The sequence below is a fragment of the Peromyscus eremicus genome, chromosome 16_21 (assembly GCF_949786415.1).
Source record: "Peromyscus eremicus chromosome 16_21, PerEre_H2_v1, whole genome shotgun sequence".
Lineage (NCBI taxonomy): Eukaryota > Metazoa > Chordata > Mammalia > Rodentia > Cricetidae > Peromyscus > Peromyscus eremicus.
Window position 1 is genome coordinate 4,861,207 of NC_081432.1, and position 27,428 is coordinate 4,888,634.

Sequence of the window (27,428 nt, forward strand, 5' to 3'; positions counted from 1 at the left end):
TGGTGCTGTTCCATTGCAGGGTCACAGGGAGCCCTAGGAAGCCTCGGGCAAACTGAACCGGTTCTTCATGCTTTCTCTGACAGAAGCCAGGGCCTACCTTACTATTCAGGCTGTAATTGTGTGTGCGTGTGTGTGCACGTGTGCGCGTGTGTGCCAGTGTACATGCATGTGTGTGGAGGCCAGAGGTCAGCTCAGGTACCATCCACCTCTTTTGAGCCAGTCTTTCCTTAGCTGGGAGCTCCTGGAAACACCTGTTCGTCTCCTCACACCCAGCTCTTTTTCACATGAGATCTATGGCCTCAGGTCCTCAGGCTTGCCACAGAAGGACTTTACCAACTGAGTTATCGCCCCAGCCCATGGCTCTGGGTTCTGGCTGCTTATTGTGAATGCCCCTCGTTATTCTAGTAAGTTTAAGGACCTCCACTTTTCCTGACCCACAAAGACGGTGAAAGGACAAAGTCACATGATAGGAAGGTGATGCATGGGGCTCAGATGCGGCCCTGGTCACCAAAGGCTGTCTTTCTAGCTGCCACGCCATGCCAGCCCCCAGCTAAGTCAGCAAAGGTTCTCAGGGAGTCAGGCCCCTGGGCTGCCTCAACACTGCTCCCTTCCTGACTCTGGGGCCTTTGAGGGCCCCAGGCCCCCAAAGGATGGTTCCTCTTCACCTGTATACCTGAGGAGAAGGGAAGGAAGGAGAGGTGCAGGCCCCTGCTTGCTAGCTCCTCCATGACTAGCCCTCAACCCCGGTACAGCCATCCGCTTCGGACGGATGCCAGAGGCCGAGAAGAGAAAGCTGGTAGCAGGGCTGACGGCCAGTGAGGGGTGCCAGCACAACCCACAGCTGGCCGACCTGAAGGCCTTCTCCAAGCACATCTACAATGCCTACCTGAAAAACTTCAACATGACCAAAAAGAAGGCCCGTAGCATCCTCACCGGCAAGTCCAGCCACAACGCAGTGAGTGCCACTGGCCAGCCTGGGCTCCGAGGTGGGGTTCAGGGGACACGAGGGCGGGGTCCCTCCCCTTCCCCAGGCCTGGCTTCTGATGGGGCTGGTTTTCAGCCCTTTGTCATCCACGACATCGAGACACTGTGGCAGGCGGAGAAGGGCCTGGTGTGGAAGCAGCTGGTGAACGGGCTACCGCCCTACAAAGAGATCAGCGTTCACGTGTTCTATCGCTGCCAGTGCACCACGGTGGAGACGGTGCGGGAGCTCACCGAGTTCGCCAAGAGCATCCCCAACTTCAGCAGCCTCTTCCTCAACGACCAGGTGACCCTCCTCAAGTACGGCGTGCACGAGGCCATCTTCGCCATGCTGGCCTCCATCGTCAACAAAGACGGGCTGCTGGTGGCCAATGGCAGCGGCTTCGTCACCCACGAGTTCCTGCGCAGCCTCCGCAAGCCCTTCAGTGACATCATTGAGCCCAAGTTTGAGTTTGCTGTCAAGTTCAATGCGCTGGAACTCGACGACAGTGACCTGGCACTCTTCATTGCAGCCATCATTCTGTGTGGAGGTGAGGGGACCAAGCCTGACCTCAGACAGTGTGGCACAGAACACGTGCAGGACCAGCTGCATCTTGTTAAACAGACAGAGGTGCAGAGAAAGATGTTGACCTTGCCGGGATATAGCTCGGTGGTAGAGTGCTGGTCTAGCAGGCGGGAGGCCCTGAGTTCAATCCCCAGTCCTGGGGGGTGGGAGAGAGAAATACACCAGGATGTTAAAGGCTGTTCTTTATGGGTGGTAGAGAAATTTCCTTATTACTTTTGCATTTTTCTAGTCCAATATAACACACAGGTAAGCCTGCTCACCCACAAGGGCACGGAGCTCACTTCAGGCCAGATCCATCTAGTTTATAATTCATTTGCTCCTCACAGCAGCCTAGGCTAAGGACACTGAAGCCCAGAACCACAGAGACAGGATCTGAGTCTGGGTACCAGGTGTCCTAGCCAGGAAACACAGCCCTGCAGATCAGGAAAAACAACTGGTCAGAAGGAGACGGGTGGAGAGCAGGGGCGGGGACTGGAGTGCCGGGGGTGGGGCCAGTGACAGGGCAGGGCTTGGACCTGTCCTGGACAGTGATCCCTGAGTGGGCTAGGAGGCTCCTCTGCTCTGCCACTCAAACCCCTTGTCCCCACAGACCGGCCAGGCCTCATGAATGTGCCACAGGTGGAGGCCATCCAGGACACCATTCTGCGGGCTCTGGAGGTCCACCTGCAGGTCAACCACCCTGACAGCCCGTACCTCTTCCCCAAGCTGCTGCAGAAGATGGCCGACCTGCGGCAGCTGGTCACTGAGCATGCCCAGATGATGCAGTGGCTAAAGAAGACGGAGAGCGAGACCTTGCTGCACCCCCTGCTCCAGGAAATCTACAAGGACATGTACTGAGGCCGCAGCCCAGGCCGCCCTACAGGCTCCAGCTGGGCCCATGGGACTGTTCTGAGGACCAGCGCACAAGCACTGGGCACAACACTCCAGACTCCCACCCTCCCTGCCTTCTGCCCATCTCTCCCCAGCACTTCCTGTTCTCGCTGTTCCTCAGTACCCTGCTCTTCCACCTTGCCTTCTGTAGCATCTCCCTCCAGCCTGTCCCCCTGTCTGTCCAATTCATGTCAGTGAGACAGTTGGTATGCTGTCTCTCCACCAGAACAGGACCTCTGCCTTTGCCCACCTTCCCGGGAGCAGGGGGGCCTGCACCCGCCCGGCCCTGCCCTGCCTCTGTTTCCCTCTTCAAAGACTTGAGCCATCCAAAGAAACACTAAGGTCTGAGCCCAGCTTTCCAGGAAGCTTGGCTGGGGCTGACTGCTGTCCTAGCCTGTGGTCACCTCACCATCACAGGGTTCTTCCTGCAGAAGAGAGTGGGCAAGGAACATGGGCTGGGAGACAGATTTCTCTTCTAGGCTGTCTCCTCAACCCAAGGCACCCTGCCCCAACTCTGACACCCTCCATTCTTCTTGCCAGTGTTCTAGGCCATTATCACTGATGCCCCTTGTGCTGCCCTGGGGATACCCCTTCCAGATGGGGTTCCACACCCCATTGAAGAGGAGGAGGGTAGAAGTTGGCCAGAAGGAACAGCACATTTAGTTCTGATGCCAGGACTCGGGTTCGGGTCCCAGGGTTAGAGGTCAGACAGCTCTCCATCAGTACCCCCACTGGCCTCACCCTGTAGCAGCATTCAGACTGGCAGAACCCTGCAGGAGGAACTGGACCATGGCTGCTCTTTCCTTTACCCCAGAGACGCTGGCACACCTGCCCCCTGCAACTGCCTCACCGTAACCAGGACACTGGCTCACCTCTTGGTCACCATAGGGCCCCTCCCTGCCCTCCCCAAGGTGGCTGGGAGACAGCTGTGGCCCTGTCCCTAGGGTTGGTGATCTGTGAGTAGGCAGAGGTGTCCTGACAGGTCGCCAGGTGGCCCCTGCCAGCTCACAGGCAGAGTTGCCTGGGTTCCTCCGACCAGTCCCCTCTCACATTCACACATCCCAGCAGCTCTATGGCCTTCTCTTTTTTGCCTGGCTGGTCACCAGCTCCCAGCTGCAGCCTCAAGTGGCCGGAGGCTTGCTGGGTGCTCCCATCCTCAGCCCAGCCCCCTCCAGGATCTCCTGAGACCAAGAGCTGAGCCCAGCCTAGCAGAGCCAAGGCCCATCCTGCCCAGGCCCACAGGGAGTCAGCAGCCAGGCTCTCAGAGTAAAGCATTGGAAACCTGGGCTTCAAGCCTGATGGCCCGGATCCATCTGGTCCTTTGTCCCCAGGGCCTTAACTGTTAGACTACAGCTCTGGAGGGAAGTGACTTGGAGAGGGACAGCCCAATGAATGTTCCTGCCAATGCAGTGACCTTCTGTTGCCAGATTCTCCCTGCTAACACGGTCCCTGTCCCCACCCCCACTGATCAGGTCTTGGGGTGTTCCCTGTGTGGCCCAGGCTGTGAACGGAGCTGCATTCCCTGACCCACCCTGTCCCCCACCCCCACCCAGGTCTGGTGCTGAGGATGCAGCTCCTCTCAGGGTCTGAAGTCTCCAAAACTGAAATGTATATTTTTGCTAGGAGCCCCAGCTTCCTGTGTTTTTAATATAAATAGTGTATACAGACTGACAGAACTTTAAATAAATGGGAATTAAGTATTTAAGAGTTGACTGGAAGCCTGCTGAGTTCTTCATGCCACTCTGAGGACTAAGGGGCACCTCTTCCATATCCAGGGCTGGCAGCATGGGGGTCAAAGGGCCTTCTGGTGCTGGGGTCTGTTCTGGTCTTTCTGCTCTTCCTGTTCACCTCTCACTACGTGGGTACCATCCATCCTGCCGAGAGTCAGGTCTGAGGGGGAAGAATCCACATGTTCTGAAGGAGCAGGAACATGGGGGCTCCTGGGGAAGGAAGGACCCTAGAGGCTGTGAGGCCTGGACCTTGAGTGGCATGTGGGACTTAAATCAATTGGCCATGTCCCAAGAGACCAAGACTTCCCATCATTTCCTATGGAACAAGGAGGCCATCGAGTTCTGCAGTGTGAGGTATGGTCAGGGTATGTGTCACAGGACAGCTTGCTGGAATAGGTTCTCTCCTCCCACCGTGTGGGTCCTGGGGATTGGACTTACGTTGTGAGGCTTGCTCCCTTTTTAAAATAATTATTTTTAACCTTTATTTTATGTGTATAGTCTTAGGATTTTATTGCTGTGAAGAGACACCATGACCATGGCAACTCTTGTAAAGGAAAACATTTAATTGGGGCTCACTAAAAACTACACAGAAGCCGGGCGGTGGTGGCGCACGCCTTTAATCCCAGCACTCGGGAGGCAGAGCCAGGCGGATCTCTGTGAGTTCGAGGCCAGCCTGGACTACCAAGTGAGTTCCAGGAAAGGCGCAAAGCTACACAGAGAAACCCTGTCTCGAAAAACCAAAAAAAAAAAAAAAAAAAAAAAACAAAAAACAAAACTACACAGAGACTTAGTATTAATATGAAAGCTCAGCCTATAGCTTGGGCTTGTCCCACTAGCTCTTTTTTGTTTGTTTGTTTGGTTTTTGAGACAGGGTTTCTCTGTGTAGCTTTGGTGCCTTTCCTGGATCTCACTCTGTAGCCCAGGCTGGCCTCGAACTCACAGAGATCCGCCTGGCTCTGCCTCCCGAGTGCTGGGATTAAAGGCGTGTGTCACCACCACCCGGCTCCCACTAGCTCTTTAACTTAAATTAACCCATTTATATCAATCTATGTTTTGCCTCACGGCTTTTTACCCCTCTCCCACCTTGCACGTCCTGTTTCCTCTCCATGTCCTTGGCATCTCTCCCCATTCTTTTTCCTAGAGCCCTCTCTGTCTGGAAGTCCCGCCTGTACCTCTTGCCTAGCTACTGGCCATTGATCTTTTTATTAAACCAATCACAGTGACATATCTTTACACAAATAATCAATATCTCACAGCAGTCCAGCTCCGTCCGTCAGAGTGAGTGCTGCCTTGCTCCAGTGGGAATAAAGTCTTAGAAATCAGCTTAGAGGCCTTGGCCCTTCCCTTCCCATCCATCTTGGCACACAGTGCAGAAGATCCAAGGCCAAGGGCCCAGAAGCACCTTGACCTAGGTCACATCAGGTCTCCTGGCCCCAGGCCTTCCCCGCTGGATGCTCACATGGAGCTACACGTGCCAAGCATCCTTCAGTCATGAGCTCCCTGCATCGTCTGCAGCCCCTGAGCAGATCACAGGTTCCCAGATGAAAACAACTTACACAACATTGTTTACCTCATTGGAAAGTCCCGGACCGCCTCCCACAGCCTCCAGGGCCTCCATGGAGGAGGCCCATCAGGGACCAGTGTCCCTGTACCCGGCTTGGCTGCTTAGCACCTCCCCCAGGGAAGGAACAGGCGCCGTAAGGCCAACATGCCACCAAGCAGGACCCCACCCAGGACACTGTCATGGGAATGGGTTCGCTGAGACAGGGAACCTGTCGGAAATTCTGACGAGAGTCACCCTGTCCTTTGCTCTTTCCTATTTTTGCTCCTGGATGGGGCCCAAGGGTGCTTGCCAGCCTGAGTGGAGGAGCAGCATCCACCCTGAGGTCCTTCTCCAGGGCTACAGAAACCCAGGCTCCCAGTAACTCCCATGCCATGGCTGCTTCAACAGGTGTGATGGGGGAAGAAAAACACGGGCTCCTGACTAGAAAGATAGCTCTAAGGTTAAGAGCACTGGCTGCTCTTCCAGAGGTCCTGAGTTCAATTCCCAGCACCCACATGGTGACTCACAACCATCTATAACAAGATTTGATGCTCTCTTCCGATATGCAGGCAGAACACTATACATAACATAATAAATAAATAAGTCTTTAAAAAAAAAGACAGGCTCAGGGTCACTCCTCCTTCAGCCCAGATCAAGTGACTTTTCTGGCTCTAACTGGCAGACTAGCTCCCCAACCTAGAGTGTCCTGATTGAGGGGAGCTTAGACAAGAGCCACCCCACTTCCACATCTGACTGTGGCCTTGGCACTGTGGCACTGATAATATTCTATTTACTTGTGACCTGTATAGCAAACTGACTTCATGGATAAGAACAAACCAGGCCACAGTGACCTGGATGGAAGTCCCAGGGCTTCCTGGAGTGGCCCAGCATGAACACTACACTTTACCTCTACCATGCATTCTATCCCTCCTACAGTGGAGGTTCCCACCAGGCCTCGGTTGTCCATGCCCTCGGTCCTGGGTCCCAAGCTCTCATCACCTAGGTCACCTTGCTTTCCAAAATCCTTGGAGTCTTCCAGTACTTACCGAAAGACCCCACAGGCTTCCTGCCCTGCCCACATCCCTGGAGCCCCACACTCTTTTCTCCAGGCCTGAGATGGGGGCAACGGATGGCTGAGACTCCTTCCCTTTTCAGGTCATGTGGGATGAAGTTCCCACCTGGACATCCCTGCCCACATCCCCTCAGTCCTGCAGCTGGAATGGACACCATAGCCTGGGGGCAGCAGCTGTCGCAGGGAGAATGACCCCTGTCCCCAGCAACCATATAGGTGTGGGCCTGGATCTCAGAGAAGCACTGGGAAGGGGTGACATTATTTCGGGTCCAATCTGGCTATTGAAAGCTGAGTCACTTGAAGAATTTGAGTGCATCTGTGAAAGAAGGACTTCTTGGCACAGAGGAGACTGAGCCCAGAGAGGAAGGAACAAACCAAGGCTGCCCAGCGGATGGAGGGCTAGCACAGGGTCTGTTCACTTGCCTGTGTTCTCTCCTTGCGTCAGGGCGCCGCTAGTTCACTAGGCCGTCTGTCAGACATTCACGTTCTAGCAGAGATCCATCTGTCACTGCCCGGAAGCCGTCAGTTCTCCCAGGAGAACTGAGGTTTGGGCAGAGGAGGGGTGACCATAGAGACTGAGATCTGTGGGTTTTCTAAGCTGGAAGAGAAGGAGACTGGGAGTAGGGGCCAAACGCTCAAAAGGAGGTTTGTTCCCTGGGGCTGCCCTCCTGCAGGGCTCAGGAAGGCTCAGGAAGTTGGCGGGGCAGACGGAGTGTGGGCTTTCCAGGGTAAAAACCAGGAGCTGCTTTGGCATTCTCCCTGGCCCTCCTGTCGCCACCCACATTTCTCAGTGGCCGCCCCACGGCACTCCCAGTCCCGATGACTCCCCCAACTCCTCGCTCTTCTTCACTCAGTGCTTAGTAGTAGAGTGTTTGCCTAAGTGTGAGGCCCTGGGTTTGGTCTCCAGCTGGTGGGGCAGGAGGCACGGACAGACGAACGGACCCACAGACAGACTTTGACCTAAAAATCTTCCTATCAGCACCCCTCTACCAGCCAATCTGGTCAGTAAGAGAATTAGCGAGCTGACTAGGGGCATGGGTTACAGTGCCAGGTCTGCTGAGTCTTGTTGTAGCTAGAGTTTTCCTGCCTGGCCCACAGTCAGGACAAATCTCTCTCACCTGCCAGTCCCACAGCTGCTCAGACCCGACCAAGTAAACACAGAGACTTATATTGCTTACAAACTGTATGGCCGTGGCAGGCTTCTTGCTAACTGTTCTTACAGCTTAAATTAATCCATTTCTATAAATCTATACCTTGCCACGTGGCTCGTGGCTTACCAGCATCTTCACATGCTGTTTGTCATCCTGGCAGCTGGCAGTGTCTCTGACTCAGCCTTCCACTTCCCAGCTTTATTCTCCTCCTTGTCCCGCCTATACTTCCTGCCTAGCCACTGGCCAATCAGTGATTTATTTATTGACCAATCAGCAACACACTTGACAGACCATCCCACAGCATCTTGTTGTGGGGAGCATTGACTTGTGTGTTGGGGTGGGGGATCAAAGCACCATGACCAAGGCCACTCATAAAAGAAAGAGCTTGTTGGGGACTTACAGTCCCAGAGGGTTAGAGTCCATGACCATCATGGTGAGGAGCATGGCAGCAGGCAGGCAGGCATGGTGCTGGAGCAGGAGCTGAGAGCCCACATCTCAGCCACAAGCAGGAGGTAGAAAGAGAGTTAATTGGGTGTGGTGTGGGCTTTTGAAACCTCAAAGCTGACCCCCAGTGGTATACTTCCTCTAACAAGGCCACGCCTCCTAATCCTTCCCAAACAGTTCGCCAGCTGGGTGCCAAGCACTCAAATATATGAGCCTATGGGGGCCATTCTCATTCAAACCATTCCTTTGTTTGTTTGTTTATTTTATGTGCGTGAGTGTTTTCCTACATGTATGCCTGTGCACCATTTGCATGCCTGGAGCCTTCAGAGGCCAGAAGAGGGGATTGGATCTACTGGAACTGGGGTCATAGACAGTGTGAGCCATCATGTGGGTTCTGGGAATCAAACCGAGTCCTCTGCAAGAGCAGCCAATTTGCTAGCCCTTGTTTGGGATTTTTGAGACATGATCTGGCCTGGACCTTGCTTTTGTAGCCCAGGCTGGCCTCAAACTCAGTCCTTCTGCCTTAGCCTCCTGAGACATACACCAGCAAACCCTGCAAAAAATGGGCTGTTTTGGGGGTGGGGATTAATGTATTTATATCTATTTATTTGTGTCTGCATGAGTTTATGCATACCACATGCATGCAGGTGCCCATGGAACCGGAAAAGGGCTCTGGATCCCCTGGAACTGGAGTTATAGGTGGTTATAAACTGCTGTGTGGGTGCTGTGACTGAACCCAGGTCCTCTGTAAAAGTAGTAAGTGCTCCTTGCTGTGGGATGGTCTGTATGTCAAGTGTGTTGCTGATTGGTCAGTAAATAAATCACTGATTGGCCATTGGCTAGGCAGGAAGTATAGGCGGGACAAAGAGAAGAATTCTGGGAAGTGGAAGGCTGAGAGAGAGAGACACTGCCAGCCGTCATCAGGACAAGGAAGATGTAAAGTACCGGTAAGCCACAAGCCATGTGGCAAGGTGTAGATTAATGGAAATGGATTAATTTAAGATATAAGAACAGTTAGCAAGAAGCCTGCCACGGCCATACAGTTTGTAACCAATATAAGTCTCTGTGTTTACTTGATCGGGTCTGAGAAGCTGTGGGACTGGCGGGTGAGAGAGATTTGCCCTGACTGTGGGCCAGGCAGGAAAACTCTAGCTACAGCTCCTAACCACTGAACCACCTCTCCAGTCCCACTTGATTCCTTCTCAATGGCTAAAAAATAACTCACTGTAGTTGGGCATGGTGGCTCACTCCTGAGACCTCCGGACTCGGGAGGGATAAGACAGGAAGATTGCTGTGAGTTTGGGCCAGACTGGGCTATACAGAACCCTATCTCAACCAGCCACAAAAGTATTGTATGTAGCCTAATATATCAAAATTACATGCTCAATAGTATCAATTAATTCGATCCACATAAAATATTTTAGTCTATTAGTTCAATGTATTTTAGGCTCAGAACATTTATGAATTTGGACCATTACAGGTGCCCGTAGGTAATGGGCACCGTACTGGAGGGTGCATGGTGGTCTATGAGAGATTCTGAGTCCTCCCAGGCAGGGCCTTGGCCACAGCCTGGTCTATGGCAAAGCCTTGCATGCAGTCAGCTCTCAGTAGATGCCACGTGAGTGAATGAGCGGACCTCTTCCTGACCGCTGCTGACAGGAACCATAGGTGCTCCCAGGAGCCTCAGGCTGAGTCAGACCTCACCCAGGAGCTCATGGCCCCCACGGCAGATCCTAGACTTGAGGAGCAGTAGATACTGAAGTCAGGTGACAGGGCAGATAACACACTGGCCCTCTGGGATGCGGAGACCTGGGGGACTGGGGGAGCTCAGAAGCATTTAATGCCACCTGGGCTGTATCGGCGCTATTTTGGGAGAGTGCCTGAGCCACCCTGTGGCCACAGTGGAAGGAGTACAGTCAGGATTCAGTATTTGGTATCTTGCCCAACCACACCCACGCCCACTCCCTAAGGTACCTGTGCGCATGGCAGAAGCATTGCCCCCTGGATGCCCTCCAGTCATCATGGCACCAGGGTCAGCAGCTGGCAGGGGAGGTCAGAGGCATGCAAGGTGCTGGCCTTCAGGCCCCTGATTGTCCCCAAGGCTACCTGAGCCTCATCTGCAACCCTGGACTTACCTGTGAACCGCAATGGCACATGGTCAGTGGCTGAGGAAGAGCAAGTGGGGGCCGGGGTGGGGCTCCCAGGGGAACACTGAAGGGAGAGGGGGCTTCCGGGAGGAGAAAACAGGGGTGCTATAGCAGAGGGAGGTTAAAGTGGGGGTCACCAGGCACTGGCATCCCAGTTGGAAGGCTCTGGAGGGCCTGTCAAGACCAGCTCTGGAAGACTGGCATGATGAGAGCCTGTGGTGTGAGGAGGGCTTTGGACTGTCATCGCTGTGTGAGGTGAGGGCCCTTATTCTTCTCCAGCTATGGAAGAAGAAACCAAGGCACAGGCTGTGTAACTTTAGGGAGCAAGTGGGACACAACTCCAGTATTCAGGTCTGAGCTGGCACCAGGGGGGACGAGGAGGAAAAGAATTCAGCTAAGAGGAGCCCTGGGAGGCCAAATGACTGAGGTGAAGGAACACTTAAGAAACCTATGTGAGCCGGGCAGTGGTGGCGCACGCCTTTAATCCCAGCACTCGGGAGGCAGAGGCAGGTGGATCTCTGTGAGTTTAAGGCCAGCCTGGTCTACAGAGCGAGATCCAGGACAGCCAGGGCTACACAGAGAAACCCTAACTCAAAAGCAAAAAAGGAAAAGAAAACAGAAACGTATATAGCTCAGTGGTTAAGAGCACTGGCTACTCCTCCAGAGGATCTATGTTCAATTCCCAAAATCCACATGGTGGCTCACAACCATCTGTAACTCTAGTACCAGGGATCCCAACACCTTCTTCTGGCCTCTGCAGGCACCAGGCAAACAAGTGGTACAGATATATATGCAGACAAAACACATGTAAAATAAAAACTAGATCTTCAGATGAGTGAAAAAAACAAAACACAACACAACACGTATGCTTCAGGGCTGGGGATGTGGCTCAGCTGGCAGAGTGCTTGCCGAGCTGGCACGAGGCTCTGGGTCCCATCCCTGTGACCACACACACCCAGTGTGATGACACAGTGTTGTAATCCCAGCATTCAGGTGGAGAAGCAGGAAGAGCAGAAGTTCAATGTCATCCTTCGCTGTATAGCAAGTTTGGGGCCAGCCTGAGCAACATGGAACCCTGTCTCAAAAGATTAAAACTGAAGGAGGAGGAGGAGGAGGAGAGGTGTAGGAGCACACACCTTTAATCCAGCGCTTAAGAAGCAGAAGCAGGTAGAGTTCGAGGCCAGCCTGATCTACATAGCAAGTTCCAGCCAGAGCTACATAATGAAAACCTGTCTCAAAACAAAGAAACAAAAAAGTCACTGAAAGACTCCAGCTCAGGTGTTGACATGGCCAGTATCACGTAGGGGCCAGGAAAGGGAAGCTGGAGGGTTCCCATGGGGCCACCCCGTGGAGCCATCCTGGCGGTAGTTTTTGGAAGAGGAAACAGTTGTTTTGAGGGATTTCTGCTGCCACCTGGATGCTCTGAGGGTTCTGTATCTATAAGTCATATGTTCAACGTTTATTAGCACACAGCTGCCCCAGCTAAGGCCACCCACAGCCCAGTACACTGTTCTAACTTGGTTACAGAGGCACATCTGAGGGTTATCTGTCATCTCCCCTCCTTGTAGGTTACTAGTAAAACTTCGTGGGGGAAAAAAAAAAAAAAGAAGAGCTTCCCCAGTCTGTTGCACTGAGACAGAATTCTAGAAGGGTATCCCTTAAAGCACGTCACTGCCACCTGCTGGAAGACAGTGGCATGACCATCAACCCTACACCAGGATCCTAGCAGTTCCCGCACACAGTGGGTGCTTTTGTACTGTGGATGGAGCAACATCATGGGCCAGTCTTGAACGCCCCTTCCTCCTGGAAAAGTATGGCTTGAAAGTGATGGTCCATCTCTCCTTGTACTGCCTCTCAACCAGATCCAGTACCAATTCTCCAGTCCACCAGTTCCTGCCTGAGGCTCTGGCCACTGGCCACTGGTCCCAGTTGGTGTCACTATTTAGATAGGTATAGGAAGTGTTAGGAAGCCTTACTGAAGGAAATATGTAACCTACTGGGACCAGCTTTGAAGTATCAAAGCCGTGTGTCATTCCCAGTTTGCTCTCTGCCTGTGCCCTGGAGCCTTTACTCAGCCATCGTGGGTCCTGGCCCTCTGGAACCACCAGCCCAAATCAACTCTTTCTTACACAAGTTGCCTTTGGTGTTTTATCACAGCAATGGAAAAGTAACTGAATACCCATGAAGGCTGGGGCTGAGGTCAGTCCGTGGACCGCTCGCCCAGCAGGGGGTATGAGTGCACACCTGTAATCCCAGTACTTGGGAGATAGAGGCAGGAGGCTCAGGAGTTCCAGATCATCCTCAGGGACACAGCAAGTTGGCAGGCAACCTAGTACATGAGAACCCATTTTTTAAAATATCCATGATAGGATTGGGGATTTAGCTCATAGGTAGAGCATTTGCCTAGCAAGCGCAAGGCCCTGGGTTCGGTCCTCAGCTCTGGAAAAAGGAAGAAAAAAAAATCCATGATAGGGGCTGGAGAGATGACTCAGAGGTTAAGAGCACTGGCTGCTCTTCCAGAGGTCCTGAGTTCAATTCCCAGCAACCACATGGTGGCTCACAACCATCTGTAATAAGATCTGGCGCCCTCTTCTGGCCTGCAGGCATACATGCAGGCAGAACATTATATAATAAGTAAATCTTTTAAAATATATAGATATATATAAGATATATATATATATCTTATATATATCCGTGATAAATATAACGAAGTACCTGAGCAATGGAGACGATTGCAACTCCTAATGTGATAATGTTTTGCTGTGTCCAACCTGCCCAACCTCACCTGTGAGTCTGAGGTAAAAACCAAAGGCTTCAGGATTTTTCTATTTTATGGTGCTGGGGCTGGCATGATTCTTAGAAAACAACAACCTAGAGAAAGATATGCTCTTCCCAGACTGTGCCCTGGCCTTGGTCCTGTATGTGGGTGGGGGGAGACCGCAGCTCTTACCTCGGCCTGGAGCTGCTGGAGAGAGCAGAGGGAAGGGGAGGGGCCTGCTGGGTGGGAAATGTTAGTGCTGGGTGATAATCCCTCGGGGCTTTGGTGGCAAACCCTCCAGCTCCCCCCTGTGAGCGTCCCACTGTGAGGAACAGTTCCTCCCTGCTCTACAGGTTGGTTTTTGTGTTGTTTTGTTTTAACTTTATTGTTTTGTAGAAGGATTTTGGAAGAAAACCAGTAAAATACACCTGAGCTGTCCAGTGCTATCTGAAGACTGCTGTTCATTCCTAGCCCTGCCCTGTCCTGGGGGGCCGTCGTTGTGCTTGGGCTCTGGAAGACTTCCCTGTACACCCCTCAGAGAGTGGGAATGTAACATCTTAGACCTCTCTAAATCTGGTTTAGAGACTTCCAGGGTCCTGGAACCAGGTTTAGAACTTGGTCTCAGTTCTGCCCAGATGGTTCAAACGCAGAACTAAGGGAGTGAGGGTGTAGTTGAGGTTTGGGAGATGAGGCTTGCGATGGCCCCGGCTGTACTTCTCAGGGTCCACATCCTCCACAGCTCCTCTTTGGAACACCAGAAATAGAAATCTGTTCCAGTCTACTTACCAGAGAGAGAAGGTTCTGTAAGAAAGCAGTTCCTCAAACTCATTCCCTTGAAATAAATAAATAAGTAGTTTTGGCTCAAAATTAAAATCAGTTCAAAATACTACCATGGTTTCCCATGATATTCAGAGCAGAAAGCCAATGTTCTCTGTGTGACCCCCACGCCTGGTGACCTCTCTGAACCCCTCTCCAGGCACCCTGCAGTCCCAAGGGCCATTGCACTGTTTTTTCTGTGCCTGCAGAGACCTTTCCACGGGCTCACTGACCCCATCTTTATCGGGTTCATTATAAGATATCTCACTTTATCTCCCTTTATTCTTCCTGAAAGTAATTATCACGAAATATTTGATAATCTGTGGCCGGAGAGATGGCTCATCAGCTAAGAGCCCATATTGCTATCTTACAGAAGACCCAGGTTCAGAATTATTCCAGCTCCAGGGAATCAAAGTCCTTCTGGCTTCCGAAGGCACGTACACACCAAATACACATGGACATATCTGCCAACCACACATACACATACCCCCCCCACACACACACATGATTAAAAAGAAAATTTAAAACGGATAGGAGCTGAAGAGATGACTCAGTGGTTAAGAGCATTGGCTGCTCTTGCAGAGGACCCGGGTTCATCCCCAGCACCCACATGTAAACCCCCAGTCATCTGTATCCCAAGGGATCCGACGACCTCTTCTGGACTCCGCGGGCACCAGGCACACACGTGGTTCATTGACATACATTACAAGCAAAACACCTATACACATAAAATAATCAAAAATTAAAATGTAAATATTAAAAAAGACGTGGAGAAGGAGTAAGATTAGGCAGCAGTCTAGTATACCAGCCTTTCCACCAAGCGCCGACCTGATTGGCACAAATCGCTGGAACTGGCTCCGCCCCTCCCAGGGCTCCACCTACTATCCAGTCTGTGTAGCTGGCGGTTCGCCCTTTCCTGATGCCGTCGCCCCGCCCCTTCCTTGGTCACGCCCCTTCCTCACGAGTCTGATTGATTTACCGGTCACACCCCTTCCGGTCCCTCCCCCGGCGCCAAGCCCCGCCCTCTCAGGCCCTGCTCCGGTGCTTCCCGTTTCTCTCGCGCGGGAATCTCTGCTCCGGCCGAGGATTCCCTCGGCCCTCGTGTGTTCTGTCCTCCGCCCCGCGTCGGCTCTGCGCTGGAGCGGTCGGTGTCAGACACCGTGGCCTCGGCCGGGGCGGCGCCCTGGGCGACCCTGGAGGCCCCCGCCCGCCTCCTGCTGCAGGCGCTGCAGGCGGGGCCCGAGGGCGCGGGCCGCGGGCTGGGGGTTCTGCGCGCACTGGGCCGCCGCGCGGAGCACTTCCCCTGGGGCGGCTTCCTCGAGGCGCTGGGCCGCGCAGAACCCGTGGTGCGGGGCCCCGACGGCCGCCTGGAGCTGTGAGTCCCCGCCCGTGGCCCCCGCCGCCTCCCCTCTGCTTACTTGTGTAGTGGAGTCAGGGTTCCATCTAGCCCAGGCTACCCTCGAACTCCTGCGGCCATCTCCTGAGTGCTAGGATTACAAGCGTGCGCCCCAACATTGGACTGAGACACGCCTTTCGTCGGGCATAATTCTAAGTGCACGCAAATTGATTCTGTTTGCGTACTTCATCTCAAAGTTGCCGACCTGGTGTCGCATGCCTTTAACCCCAGCATTCGCGAGGCAGAGGCAGGCGGATCTCAGACCCTGTCTCAGAAGAAAAATAAAAGTTGAGTTCTGATGGTGCATGCTGGTAATCGCAGCACTTGGGAGGCAGAGGCAGGAGGATCCCTTCAAGTTCAAGGCCAGCCAGAACTACATAGAAAGACAACAGAAAAAATAAATAAAACCTCCAGTACAGGCGTCCTTATGTCAAGTGGACACCTGTGTTAAATTAAAATACAGGTCATACAACGTGGGGTGTGATTTCAGCAATCAGGAAGCTAAGACAGGAGGATTGCTTCAAGTTGGAAGCCTGGACTGCACAGCTAGCAAAACTATTTAAAAAAATAGATGTTACTTAAAACCGATGTGCTAGATAATGCAATAAGGCCTGCTGGTTGTCAGTTTTTCAAAACATAGTGTTCACTTTAAGGGTAACACTGCTCTCACCCCCCCAAACCCTCCCCCCGCCCCTTAGGAGCTGTGAAGGGTGGGGTGAAGGGTCACCACCCTGTCCCTTCTCAGTGTCCCACTTGTGCAGTGAGACCCTTTCTGGATTCTAACACAGCTATTAGCGGCTGCGTACATGTCAGGTGTCGACTCCGCCGTCCCCTTTCCATCCTCACACCTCTTGGTGGTTTGCCTTGGTTTTTGAGACAAGGCCTCACTATAGAGCCCTGGCTGGCCCCAAACCCGTAGAGATCTGTCTGCCTCAGCGTCACAAGTGCTGGGATTTAAGGTGTGTGCCACCATACCTGGCCCCCTCTCCTCAGCAACTCTTCAGACACCACCCATTCCCTGCCACAGTACAGCCCACCAGTCTGCCCCACCCGATATGGCACATAGCTGTAATCAGAGCACTTAGGGAGCTAAGGCAGGAGGATTGAGAGGTCAAGGCCAGTCTGGGTTACATAATGAGACCCCCAGCTCAGAAAACAAAAAAGCTCTGATTGTTCGTAGGATCCCACTGTTGCTCCGGTTGCCTGGGGTGTGCCGGAAGAACCTGATGTCCCTGCTGATGGCTGTTCAACCCTTGCTACCCGAAAGCGGTCTCCGTTCTGTGCTGCAGCTTGCCCAGCAGGACACAGCATCTACCCCTGGTGCCTGGCTCCACGCCCTCGGGGAGCTGCTAAGAAGGGACGTGGGGATCGGAGTCTCTGTGGAGGGAGCCTCTCCGTTGTCCACAAGCTGTCAGTCACAGCTCCGAGACCTGTGCGGGCGTCTGGGCCAGGGAGGTAGGGGGCTGAAGTTGGCTCAGGCTCTAGGTCCTGAACAGGAGGAGCAGCCCTTGCAGCTTTGGGGGAAACGGAGGAAGGAGCCAGAGGAAGATCCTGCCAGCCTTGAGTCAGAGAGAGCTGCTAAAAGATTCCGGGGTTTGGAGGAGGAGGAGGAGGAGGAGGAGGGGAAGGACCAGGAAGAGAGACCCAAGCTGGAGTCATCGGAATCCCCACCAGAGGCAGGACGCATGTCACCTGATCCAAAGCAGACCGTTACTGAAGCCGAGACTCCTGAGCCTGGCCCGGGTGTGGAGGAGGCCAAGGGTCCAGTTGAGAGAGTGGAGTTGCCTAGAGTTGTCCAGGTACTGTGCTGGAGGCTGGTTTCAGAATGCTCCTTCTGGATAATGGTGAACGCGGGTTGAGATTCATTTCCCAACAGAGACCTCTCTAATAAATGGAGCAGGGATCGGGGGGTAGGTTGTGGAGGATGGAGGAGGGCAGCCTCCCCTCCCCAAAGTGATGGAGATGGGGAGGAAGTTGCTGTGAGCTGGAAACACCTGTCCTAATGATCTAGGGTGTGGGATTGGAGGGTTTGGCTCCTGCTGCTCTACCCAATGGCGTGAGTCATGCCAACATCCAGCCAGCCTGCCTGCCCATGCTGGGTCTAGCTACCCCATTAAGGTTGGATGCAGGAAAGATACACAAGCCTGATTCAGACATCTTGTAAGATGGAGTGGCACATTCCTGCTTCTCCTGAATTGCCTTGGCCATTAGTTCCCATTGCCCCCACTTAAAGGTTTTATTATTTCATGTATGTGCCTCCTTGTCTGTGTGGGCACCACATGTACGTGGTGCCCGTGGAGACCAGAAGAGGGCGTAGGATCTCCCAGAGTTTAGAGTTACAGGTGAGCGTGAGCAGCCCGGTGTGGGTGCTGGGAGCTGAACCCAGTTCTGGAAGAAAGGGAAGTGTCTAACCATTGAGCCGTTTTTCCAGCTCTTCCCCAGGTGTTTTTTACAGAAGGAGCCGGGAGGGCCCTCTGCACTACAGAAACAGTGACTGCCCTCTCCTCCACAGGACCAGGTGCCCAGGCTGCAGCAGCTGCTGGAGGCCTTCCAGGAGGTGACTGACCCTCCCTGTTCACCACAGCCCTTCTTCTGGCTTCTCCCTACTGTAGCCATGCCCAGGGAAGCCCCAGATCATGGAGCCTGGTGTGGAGCTGGGGAGGAGGGATAGTCCCCACAGGGCCAAGTTTGGATACGCCATGCCATCATCCCCCAGGAAGTCCTTCTCAGGTGGTGCCTTCTTAGAGTGGCCTCTGTGATCTGTCACAAGCACTCTACTGGCCCTTACTCAGGATTTGCTCCCCAGGGGCTGGAGGGGTTGGAAGAGGAGCCCCCAGTGGACCTGCAGTTCCTCCATGAATGTAGTCCCAGCCAGGTGAGACGGGCCTGCCCTGAGATCACCCCTGCACCGGCCTGTTTCCCCGTCTCCCGTGGGACTCGGGGTTCTCCTGAGTCATTTCTTAGCCCTGGTCCCTCCCACTACAGCCCTCCCTGGCCCCCCTCTCCCCTCATGTTCTTACCCTTCCTGTTGCCCGCTGGGCTTGTGGCCTAGCAGAGCCAAAAGAGTGCCCTGGTTTCCCCCAGATGGAGTTGCTATGCAGCCAGCTGCAGCTACCCCAGCTCCCGGATGGAGGCCTCCTGCAGCTCTGCAGCTGCCTGCTGAGTCTCACACCAACCCTCAGCCTCGCCAGTGCCTCCGTGTTGGCCAGGAGCCTCTTTCTTGACCGGGTGGGTGCAGGTGGCCCCAGGAGGCCAGGGCTGTGGGATCCTTTGAGTCCTCAGGAAGGGGTTTGGGAGAAGGGCCGAGGGGTGGGCCCCTGTCTGTGCCTCCTTACAGCATGTAACTTCTTCCCACCTGGGCCCCAGATGGGGCTTTTGGGTTTGGGAGCCAGGGGCGGGCAGTGCAATCCATCCTAGATAGATACAAACACTTGGCTTTTCCTCAGTAACGGGGGAAACATCTGAATCGTGTGGGATAAACACTTCCTGAAGGAAAGGAGTGACTTTGTCCTCTCCCTGGTGACTAGATCCTCTCCCTGCCATCGTCCGCCTCCAGGCTGCTCAGAGTTGCCCTCGTCTCCTTCTGTGTGAAGTACACCTACCCTGTCTGCAAGGCCGTCCTTGTTCCCTTACTCCAGGACCCAAGCGTGGGTAACTGCAGAACCAGCCCCAGGCCTCCCTCTGTGCCCTTGGGGCCCTGCTGAGTTGGGGTTCGGTGTGTAAAAATGCTAGTTTGCTCCCAGACAGGTGCCTCTTGTCTCTGTCAGCCTGCTCCTGCCTCCCCAGCCCTCTCTCCTCTCCTGTCTTTGGCCCAGGTCCCATGCAGACGGAGTTACTGTGCTCCCTTATAAAGGATGAGTCCCTGGAGCCAGACATGCAGGTCCAGATTCTGGGGTGAGTGTGCAGGCTCTGATGCTAACCCTTCCCCCTCCCCAGGTCAAGCCTGCATGAGGCCCTGGGTTTCATCCCCAGCATCATGCGCGCGCGCGCACACACACACACACACACACACACACACACACACACACACACACACCATGGCATAGCACATGCTGCTTCCCCTGGGGTCTAAACTTGCCTTGTGTCCTTTCCTCTGGGCCCATGTTGAGTACCTGGCTAGACATCATCCCCAGTTTTACTGGGTACCTTGGGGAGGGCAGACAGAAGGCTGGTCCCTCTCAGAAGGAGCTCAGCCGGACACACGATAACCATTGTGGCCAGTGTCAGACATGAGTTCAGTCACCTTGTTTATTGACTTAGATGGATGGACTCAAGTTCAAGATTGTTTTTATTTATTTAATTTATTTTGTTCTTTTTAAAAAAGATTTATTTATTTTTATGTGCATTGGTGTTTTGCCTGCATATGTGTCTCTGTGAGGGTGTTGGGTCCCCTGGAACTAGAGTTACAGATAGTTGTGAGCTGCCATGTGGGTGCTGGGAATTGAACCTGGGTCCTCTAGAAGAGAAGTCAGTGCTTTTAACCCCCGAGCATCTCTCCAGCCCCTTATTTGGTTTTTGAGATGGGGTTTCTCTGTGTAGCTTTAGTTGTCCTGGAACTCACTTGGGCTGGCCTCGAACTCCGAGATCTCTCTGCCTCTGCTTCTGGAATTAAAGGTGTGCGCCACCACATCCAGCTTGTGAATCTTTCTTTAAAAAAAAGACAGGGTTGTTACACAGAGAAACCCTGTCTCAAAAAACAAAACAGAAATGAAAAAGAAGAAAAGGGGGAGTATTCTTAGCTAACGCCAGCCACCGCTCACCGGCCACTTCAGATCTTACACAGCATCCACTCTTATTACGTATACAGCATGTATGACTGCAGGCCAGAAGAGGGGACCAGATCTCATTACAGATGGTTGTGAGCCACCATGTGGTTGCTGGGAATTGAACTCAGGACCTCTGGAAGAGCAGTCAGTGCTCTTAACCTCTGAGCCATCTCTCCAGCCCCAGCATCCACTTTCTGCATAGAAGAACTTCACGGACAGTGGGCGGGTGATCAAACCTGGGGAGGTACTGGAGCCTGGGGTCTGCAGCTGCTGTACATGGGGGCTGCTGCCCGCTCTACTGTGTGCCCAGTGGTGGGAGGACAGCCCTTACTCACTGTGTCCTCTGCAGGCAGGTCCTGGAGCTGGCTTGGAGGGAGGAGACATTCCTGGTATTGCAGGCACTCCTGGAGCGCCAGGTGAGTAGACTGCCTTGAGAAGGCTGTGTGGGTCCCAGCAGCTGGCTTTCAGTCTGAGGACCCAGCAGCTGGCCTTCAGTCTGAGGACCTGACCCAGCAGCTGGCCTTCAGTCTGAGGACCCGGCAGCTGGCCTTCAGTCTGAGGACCCGGCAGCTGCCTTTCAGCAGTGTCAAGAGCTCCTGCAGCTGCAGGTGGGGACAGACAGCTGACCCCTGGTCCCCTTAGCTCTGTCTCTTTCTAGCACCTGCCTTGGAGCTGATGCCCTCCCCTTCTCTCTCATGTGGCCCAGGCTGGCCTGGAACGCCTGGGTAGTGGAGGGTGACCTTGAACTCCTGCTCTTTCTCCCTCATGCTGGGATTATAGGTGTGCCCCACCACACTGGGTTGGAGTCAACAGGAACGAAATGCTCCCCTGACCTTTTTCCCAACCCTCTGCCTGGTGCTTAGCTGTCAGTGGTTCAGAGAAACAGGAATGTGCAGAGCTCACATTTGCTGCTTCGACAGCAGGTCTGTAACTCACTCTCCCTGCTTCTCACTCACTGACGCTCACCAGCCCTGGGCCCCTGTACCTGCTTTTCATGTGTCCTGCTGGGGTTTGAGCCCAGGACTTGGTATACACTAGGTGGGTGCTAGGCTTTGGAGCCATAGTCCTAGCTCATGGTTTTGGAGACAGGGTTCCACTGTGTAGCCCAGGCTGTCATGGAATTTATGATCCTCCTGCCTCAGTCTCCCAAATACTGGGATTACAAGCCTGAGCCACTATAGGTGGCTGACTGGATATTGCTTTTTTTTCTTTTCTTTTTTGAGATAGGGTCTGTCTCTTGTAGTCCAGAGTAGCCTTGAAAAGGGCAACCTTGAATTCCCAATCCTCCTGCCTCCACCTGGGATTACAGGTGTGCGTCACTGTGCCCTATTTTATACGATGCCAGGGATTGAACCCAGGACTTAATGCACGCCAGGCAGGGCTCCGTCAACTGAGCCCTCTCCAGTCCTGCTCTGTTTTAGTAGTATATTTTGGCATTTTTCTATATTACCACCTGAAATTCTCCATCCTTGTAGTATTACTATTATCACTGTTTGTCTTAGGGTTTCTGTTGCTGTGAAAAGACACCGTGACCACGGCAACTCTTATAGAGGAAAACATTTAGTTGGTGGCTTACAGCTCAGAGGTTCAGTCCATTATCATCATGGTGGAGCATGGCAGCATGCAGGCAGACATGCTGGAGAAAGAGTTGAGAGTTCTGCATCTTATGCAGGCAACAGAAAGTGAACTGAGACACTGGGTGTGGCTTGAGAGCATATATGAGACCTCAAAGCCCGCCCCCACAGTGACACACTTCCTCCAACAAGGCCATACCTACTCCAACAAAGCCACACCTCCCAATAGTGCCACTCCCTATGAGCTTATGGGGGCCAGTTACATTCAAATTACCACACTATTATTATTTTGAGACAGGGTCTCATGTAGTCCAGGCTGGCCTTGAACTCACTCTATAGAGAGATGACCTGGGCTCCTGGCCATCCTGCTCTGAGTCTTTTGATTATTGGTGTACAATGCCATTCCTGGCTTCTCTTATTTTTACATCTTAAGTAATGGATTAATTATTTTTCTTGCTGTGATAAAATTCCTCACAAAATCAACTTAAAGAAGGCAAGCTTTCTGAGGATGAGCTGGAGGAGGGGCGTCAGTTTTGGCTCATGGTTTAAAGATACAGCCTGTCACGTTGGGAGAGGCTTGGGCAGGAGCCTGAGGCTATATCCACATTCAGAAAGCAAAGAGATGAACCCTGGGTTCTTTCTGCTAGGGGACCCCAGCCTGTGGAATAGTGGTGAATCCTCCATTCCAGGAGGATCTTCCTTCAGTGGAACCTTGCTGGGAGACATCCTCATAAACAATAGTCAGAAGTGCGTTTCCATGGTGATTCTGGACCCATCAAGTTGACGGGTGAAGATGGGCCATCATAGTGATCAACCTTGGCTCTTTATGCCCAGGTCTCCTTACCTGAGAGTCGAGATTGTAGTAGTACTTCCTCATCGGGACCACCAGCCCACAAATAACGACACACAGAACTTATTAATTATGGACGCTCGGCCTTAGCCTCGTTCCTAACTAGTTCTTATAACTTAAATTAACCCTTTTTTTTTTAAATCTACATTCTCCCATGTGGTTCGTTACCTCATTTCCATACTACCTGTCCTGCTTCCTCCTTGTCTGGCTAGTGACTCCACCTTTCTTTTTCCTGAAGTTCTCTCTCTACCTGGAAGTCCCGCCTGACCAGCTATTGGCTGTTCAACTTTTTATTACACTAATCACAACAGTACATCTTCACACAGTGTACAGATATCTCACAACAACTTCACACAGTGTACAAATATCTCACAACATGAACTGTGGTAAGATTTCAAGGCCATGGGTGTGAAGTGCCGATTGCCCCCTGTAAGTGGCTGTCCGTTATTGTGAAGAGTTGGCAGTGTCCCTCACCACGCCCTACGTTAAGGCTTCAACCAGTGAGGCAGGCTAGTCACAGGCTCCCCCATGGTGCTGATCTGAACCTTTGCAAAGGCAGTTGCTATTTTGTGAGACACTGCAATTTCGTTTATCTTTCTCACAGTTACTTTGAGCCTTGTCCAGTTGTGGGGACTGGGGCTTAACTTGATAGGTTAGCTTTCCCTTACTATGGTAAAATACCTGAGGTAAACAGCAGGAAAAAGGTTGGCTTGGGTTCACAGGGTCCAGCTGTGCTTGGCTCCGTGGCTCCTGGGCCTGTATGAGGCTCATCATGGTGGAGTGTGTGGTTGGGTAGGCCCCTCAAGTCGTAGTAGCCGAGAAGCAGAGAGAGAATAGGGGCCAGGCTACTACTGTCCCCTTTATACAAACCCTGAGACCAAGCCTTCAACACGTGGGTCTGTGGAGGAACTTTCTAGACCCGTTCTAGAGCACTGTGTTCAGCTACCTGCTAGGAGATGGAGAGCTTGGGGTCGAACCCGGGGCTGGCCTTAGGACACTGTCCCATGTCCCAATGCCTGCAGGTGGAGATGACCTCTGAGGTGTTCAGTGTCTTGGTGCAAAGGCTCTGCAAAGAGGGACCGGCGGCCACCACCTCCATGGCTTATGCCAAGCTGATGCTGACAGTGATGACCAAGTACCAGGCCAGCGTGAGTGTCCACGGGGCTCACTGGTGGGGCCAGCATCTCTGGTGGCAGTGGTGTGTGGGGCGCTGGGAGGTTAGGACAGCACCATGCTGTCCTTCCCCTTGAGTTGACCCCGCCCCTCAGCTGTCATGCTTGTGAGGGGACATGCACAAGCATCTGGTGACAGGAGGAGGGCAGCTGAGTCTTACTGGGGACTGGTGAATGTGTGGGGCAGGCTGAAGCAGGAGGATTGCTGTTAGTTCAAGGCCAATCTGGGCTACATAGTGAGACAAATACAAAATGCTGTGAGCTTGCTAGCCTGTGCTAGGCATCAGCCCTCAGACACTGTTAGCGCCTTTCTGTGGGTTTTGTTTTGAGATGAGGGTCTGCTACCTCGCTTAGGCTCGGCCCCCTGGCCTGTGTCCTGCCGCGTCGGCCTCCTGTTTTGCTGGGGCTGTGTGTCTGTGTGTAGCCCCTCTTTACAGATGAGGGGTAGAGGCTAGGAAATTCTGTGGGACCAGCAGTGTGGCCCAGAAGGTCATGGGCCAGAGAGGCTTTTGTTTTGTTTTGTTTTTAGACACGATCTCATGTAGCTCAGAATTTGCTCTGCAGCCAAAATGACCTTGAACATCTGATCCTCCTGCCTCCAGCTCCCGAGTGCTAGGATTATAGGGGAAACTACTATGGCCTGGTTTATGTAGTGCTGGGGATGGAATACAGGGCTTCTTGCTTGATAGGCTCTGTAGTTCTGGCTAGCCTGAACCCTCTATGTTGACCAGGCTGGCCTCAAACTCACAGAGACCCTCTTGCCTCTGCCTCCGGAGTGCTGGGCCTAAAGGCCTGGGCCGCTATGCTGGGCTCAGCCTGCTTTTTCATACAGTCCAGGATCACCTGGCCAGGGGTAGCATTGCCCACTGTGGGCTGACCCTCCTGTGTTACCTGACAATCTACAGAAATGCCCACAGGCCGGTACGATGGGGCACTTCCTCACTTAAGGCTCCTCTTTACCCAGCTGTATCTGGTGACAGCCAAGGTCGGCCATCACACAGCTGCATTCCATGACCTCGGGAAAGTGGGAATCTGGATCTGTGTGTGCTCTGAGGTTTGGGGGCTGCCGGCTCCTCCAGAGACGCCTCTAGATCACAGAAGGGGCCCCCTTTAGAGAGAGGTGTCAGGGCTGCCCTCTAGAGGCATTGGGAGCCTGCAGGGACCTTCATCCGGGGAGGGACTGTGCCTCTGTCTGCTTTGAGGAGTGGGGGTTGGAGAGTGGAGATGAGGAGCCTGAACCCCACGGGAAGAGAGAGGAACAGGTCCGAAGGGTGTGGCGACCATGGTGGTGTGTCCCTGACCCTCTCTCATCGGGAGCCTGGACGGGTCAGGAGGGCCATGTGAGACACCCCTGAACCTCCGTCCAGCAGCAGGGCCTGCTCTGAGCTCTACAGCTGGTAGAATTCCAGGTCCTTCCGGTGCTTGCTTCACCTCAAGAAGTAGTAAGGTTCTGTTGCCAGGAGCCTGCCCTTGGCTTCCGTTCTCCATCCTACGCAGGACTGTGGGGTGGTGAGGAGATGGGGAGCCAGGCCTCCTCAGTCCTAGCCCGATTCCTTCTCTCCAGATCACACAGCACCAGAGCCTGGACCTGGCTGTGGCCCTGGAGCCCAACGCCACCTTCCTGAAGAAGTCCCTGCAGGCGGCACTGAGACACCTGACCCACTGACCACCCACGGGACACGATTCCCTCACCCCGTGCCTCAGAACTCACACGAAGCACAGCCAGCTCAGGAGTCAGCTGCCTCTTGCCCGCCACTCCTGGCTGTGCAGAGGCCATCTTGACTTCAGAGAGGAGGCCCTAGGCTTCCACGCTGCCCGCCACTCCTGATCACAGTGCAGGGACGGTGGAGGGCCAGTGGTGGATGGGTGGTGTCCTGGGACAGCCGGGGTTCCAGTGTGCTCAGGGGGAGTCTTTTGTGCTCAGGTGTATGTTGTGACCCTTCTCTTTTGTTTCTGAACTGAATACTTTGTAGTAGTTTTTAATAAAAAGTTCGTCCAAGCACATGGCTCACCCCGTAATCCCAGCACTCAGGAGGATCGGAAGTTCAAGGTCATCCTCAACCACAGTGTAAGGCCAGCCTCAGCTACACGAGAGACCCTTTCTCAGAAATGGTGGGTGTGGCTGGGAGATGGCTGAATGAGCAAGAGCTTGCTGAATGCATTAGGACTTTAATTTGAATCTCCAGAACCTATGTAAAGCTGGGTATCTGTCACCTCTGTTCTTATGGCAAGATGGGGGCAGGAGGATCCCCCAAAGCTGGGGGGCCAGCTTAGCCTGAGACAAAACGGAAGGCAAGGACTGTCACCTCCAGGTTTGTGCAGTGGCATGTTTGCATCCCAGAGTGCTCGTGCATGCACAACACAAATGCACACAAACACACACCTACCAAATACAAAGAAAGTCAAAAATACTGTGTTCTTAGAAGCAGTGCCTACTTTCCATGACCTCTGGACCCTTCATTCCCTTACCCACACCCACCCCTGTTCAGTGAGAACCGGTGAGGGGAAGTCCCTTAAACGGAGTTGTGAAGTTAGCTTAGGGTCAGTCAGGTCACGTGTTACCCTCCGCTGCTGTGGCAGGCCTGTCAGAGCTGCCTGTGGAGTATCAAGGCATGTGGTGGCCTGGGTGACCGCTTACTGTGGAGGGAGGGCTTGGGCTGATAACTTTTGTTTCAGTGCTGGGCATGGAAACCCGGGTCTTGGGCCTGCTAGGCTAATGCTCCACCGCAGAGCTCCATCTTCAGCCACAGGTAACATTCAAGCTGGGATCTGAAGGATGCCTGGGCTTCTGTGGGCTGAAAAGGAGGCAGAAAAGTCACGTAGTGCCTGCTGCAGACCTGTTGGACGTCTGTATTCCCACAACACCTGTGCAGGTACCTCGCTCACGAAACATTTAGCACACAGCTGGGTCTGGTGGCCCACGCCTTTAATCCCAGCACTCAGGAGGTAGAGGCAGGGGGATCTCCGAGTTTGAGCCTGGTCTGCTCTAAACAGAGTTCCAGGACAGCCAGGGCTACACAGAGAAACCCTGTCTGGGAAAAAACAAACAAAAATTGAGCACACATGTTAATTTAGCACACAGATGGTACTGAGTTAGGAAAGTTCATGGCAGCACCCTCCTAGCTGAGTCCTGTTGTGGGTGGGGAACAGAACTTTCTGGGTGCGTCTCAGACAGACCACAGCTTCCTCTGAAGTCTTGAGTCCCTGTTTCAGGGAGGTGGGAAGTCAGTTTAGGGATAAGGCCTGGTCTGGGGAACAAAGCTTAAGAGAAAAACAACAGAACCTCTCCACGTTGGCCTTTGTGGCTGGGTAGCACCTGAAGCTCTACCCTGCCACTGAACTCCCTCCCTGACCCTGTGAGCTTTCTTTACTGTCCCTGAGTGTGCTGCGAATGTGCCCGGGCAAGATGAACCATTCCCAGACCTGCCCCTGGCCATGGTGGGTGCTGGCCAGAGAGGGTGGCCGAAAGGAGCTTGCCTCCCTCCTCAAGATCCGGGTGAGTCACCCCAGATGTGGAGGCGCCCTGCAGGGACCCTTGACCCTGCTTCTATTAACTGCAAAAACGGGGGTGGGGGTGGGGTGTCAGGCAAGGA

General features: G+C 53.4%; 2 protein-coding genes across 4 annotated transcripts in view; both read left to right on the forward strand.

Moving 5' to 3' along the window:
* Ppard (peroxisome proliferator activated receptor delta) overlaps window positions 1-3,436 on the forward strand; it is a 76,866-nt gene extending 73,430 nt beyond the window's left edge. For all 3 annotated transcript variants that reach the window (XM_059281904.1, XM_059281905.1, XM_059281906.1), the window contains 3 exons: window positions 753-955; window positions 1,061-1,511; window positions 2,136-3,436. In XM_059281904.1, coding sequence (XP_059137887.1) covers window positions 753-955; window positions 1,061-1,511; window positions 2,136-2,383 — 902 coding nt within the window. In that variant the 3' untranslated portion in view covers window positions 2,384-3,436. The remainder of the gene's footprint in view (window positions 1-752; window positions 956-1,060; window positions 1,512-2,135) is intronic.
* Window positions 3,437-4,429: 993 nt separating this feature from the next.
* On the forward strand, window positions 4,430-25,837 carry Fance (FA complementation group E). The gene is made up of 11 exons (XM_059243879.1): window positions 4,430-4,500; window positions 15,108-15,452; window positions 16,654-17,272; window positions 17,986-18,030; window positions 18,280-18,348; window positions 18,558-18,701; window positions 19,001-19,124; window positions 19,289-19,367; window positions 20,589-20,655; window positions 23,686-23,811; window positions 25,400-25,837. The coding sequence occupies exons 1-11, from the start codon at window positions 4,430-4,432 to the stop codon at window positions 25,499-25,501; spliced, it is 1,791 nt and encodes a 596-aa protein (XP_059099862.1). The 3' UTR covers window positions 25,502-25,837.
* Window positions 25,838-27,428: the final 1,591 nt, after the last annotated feature.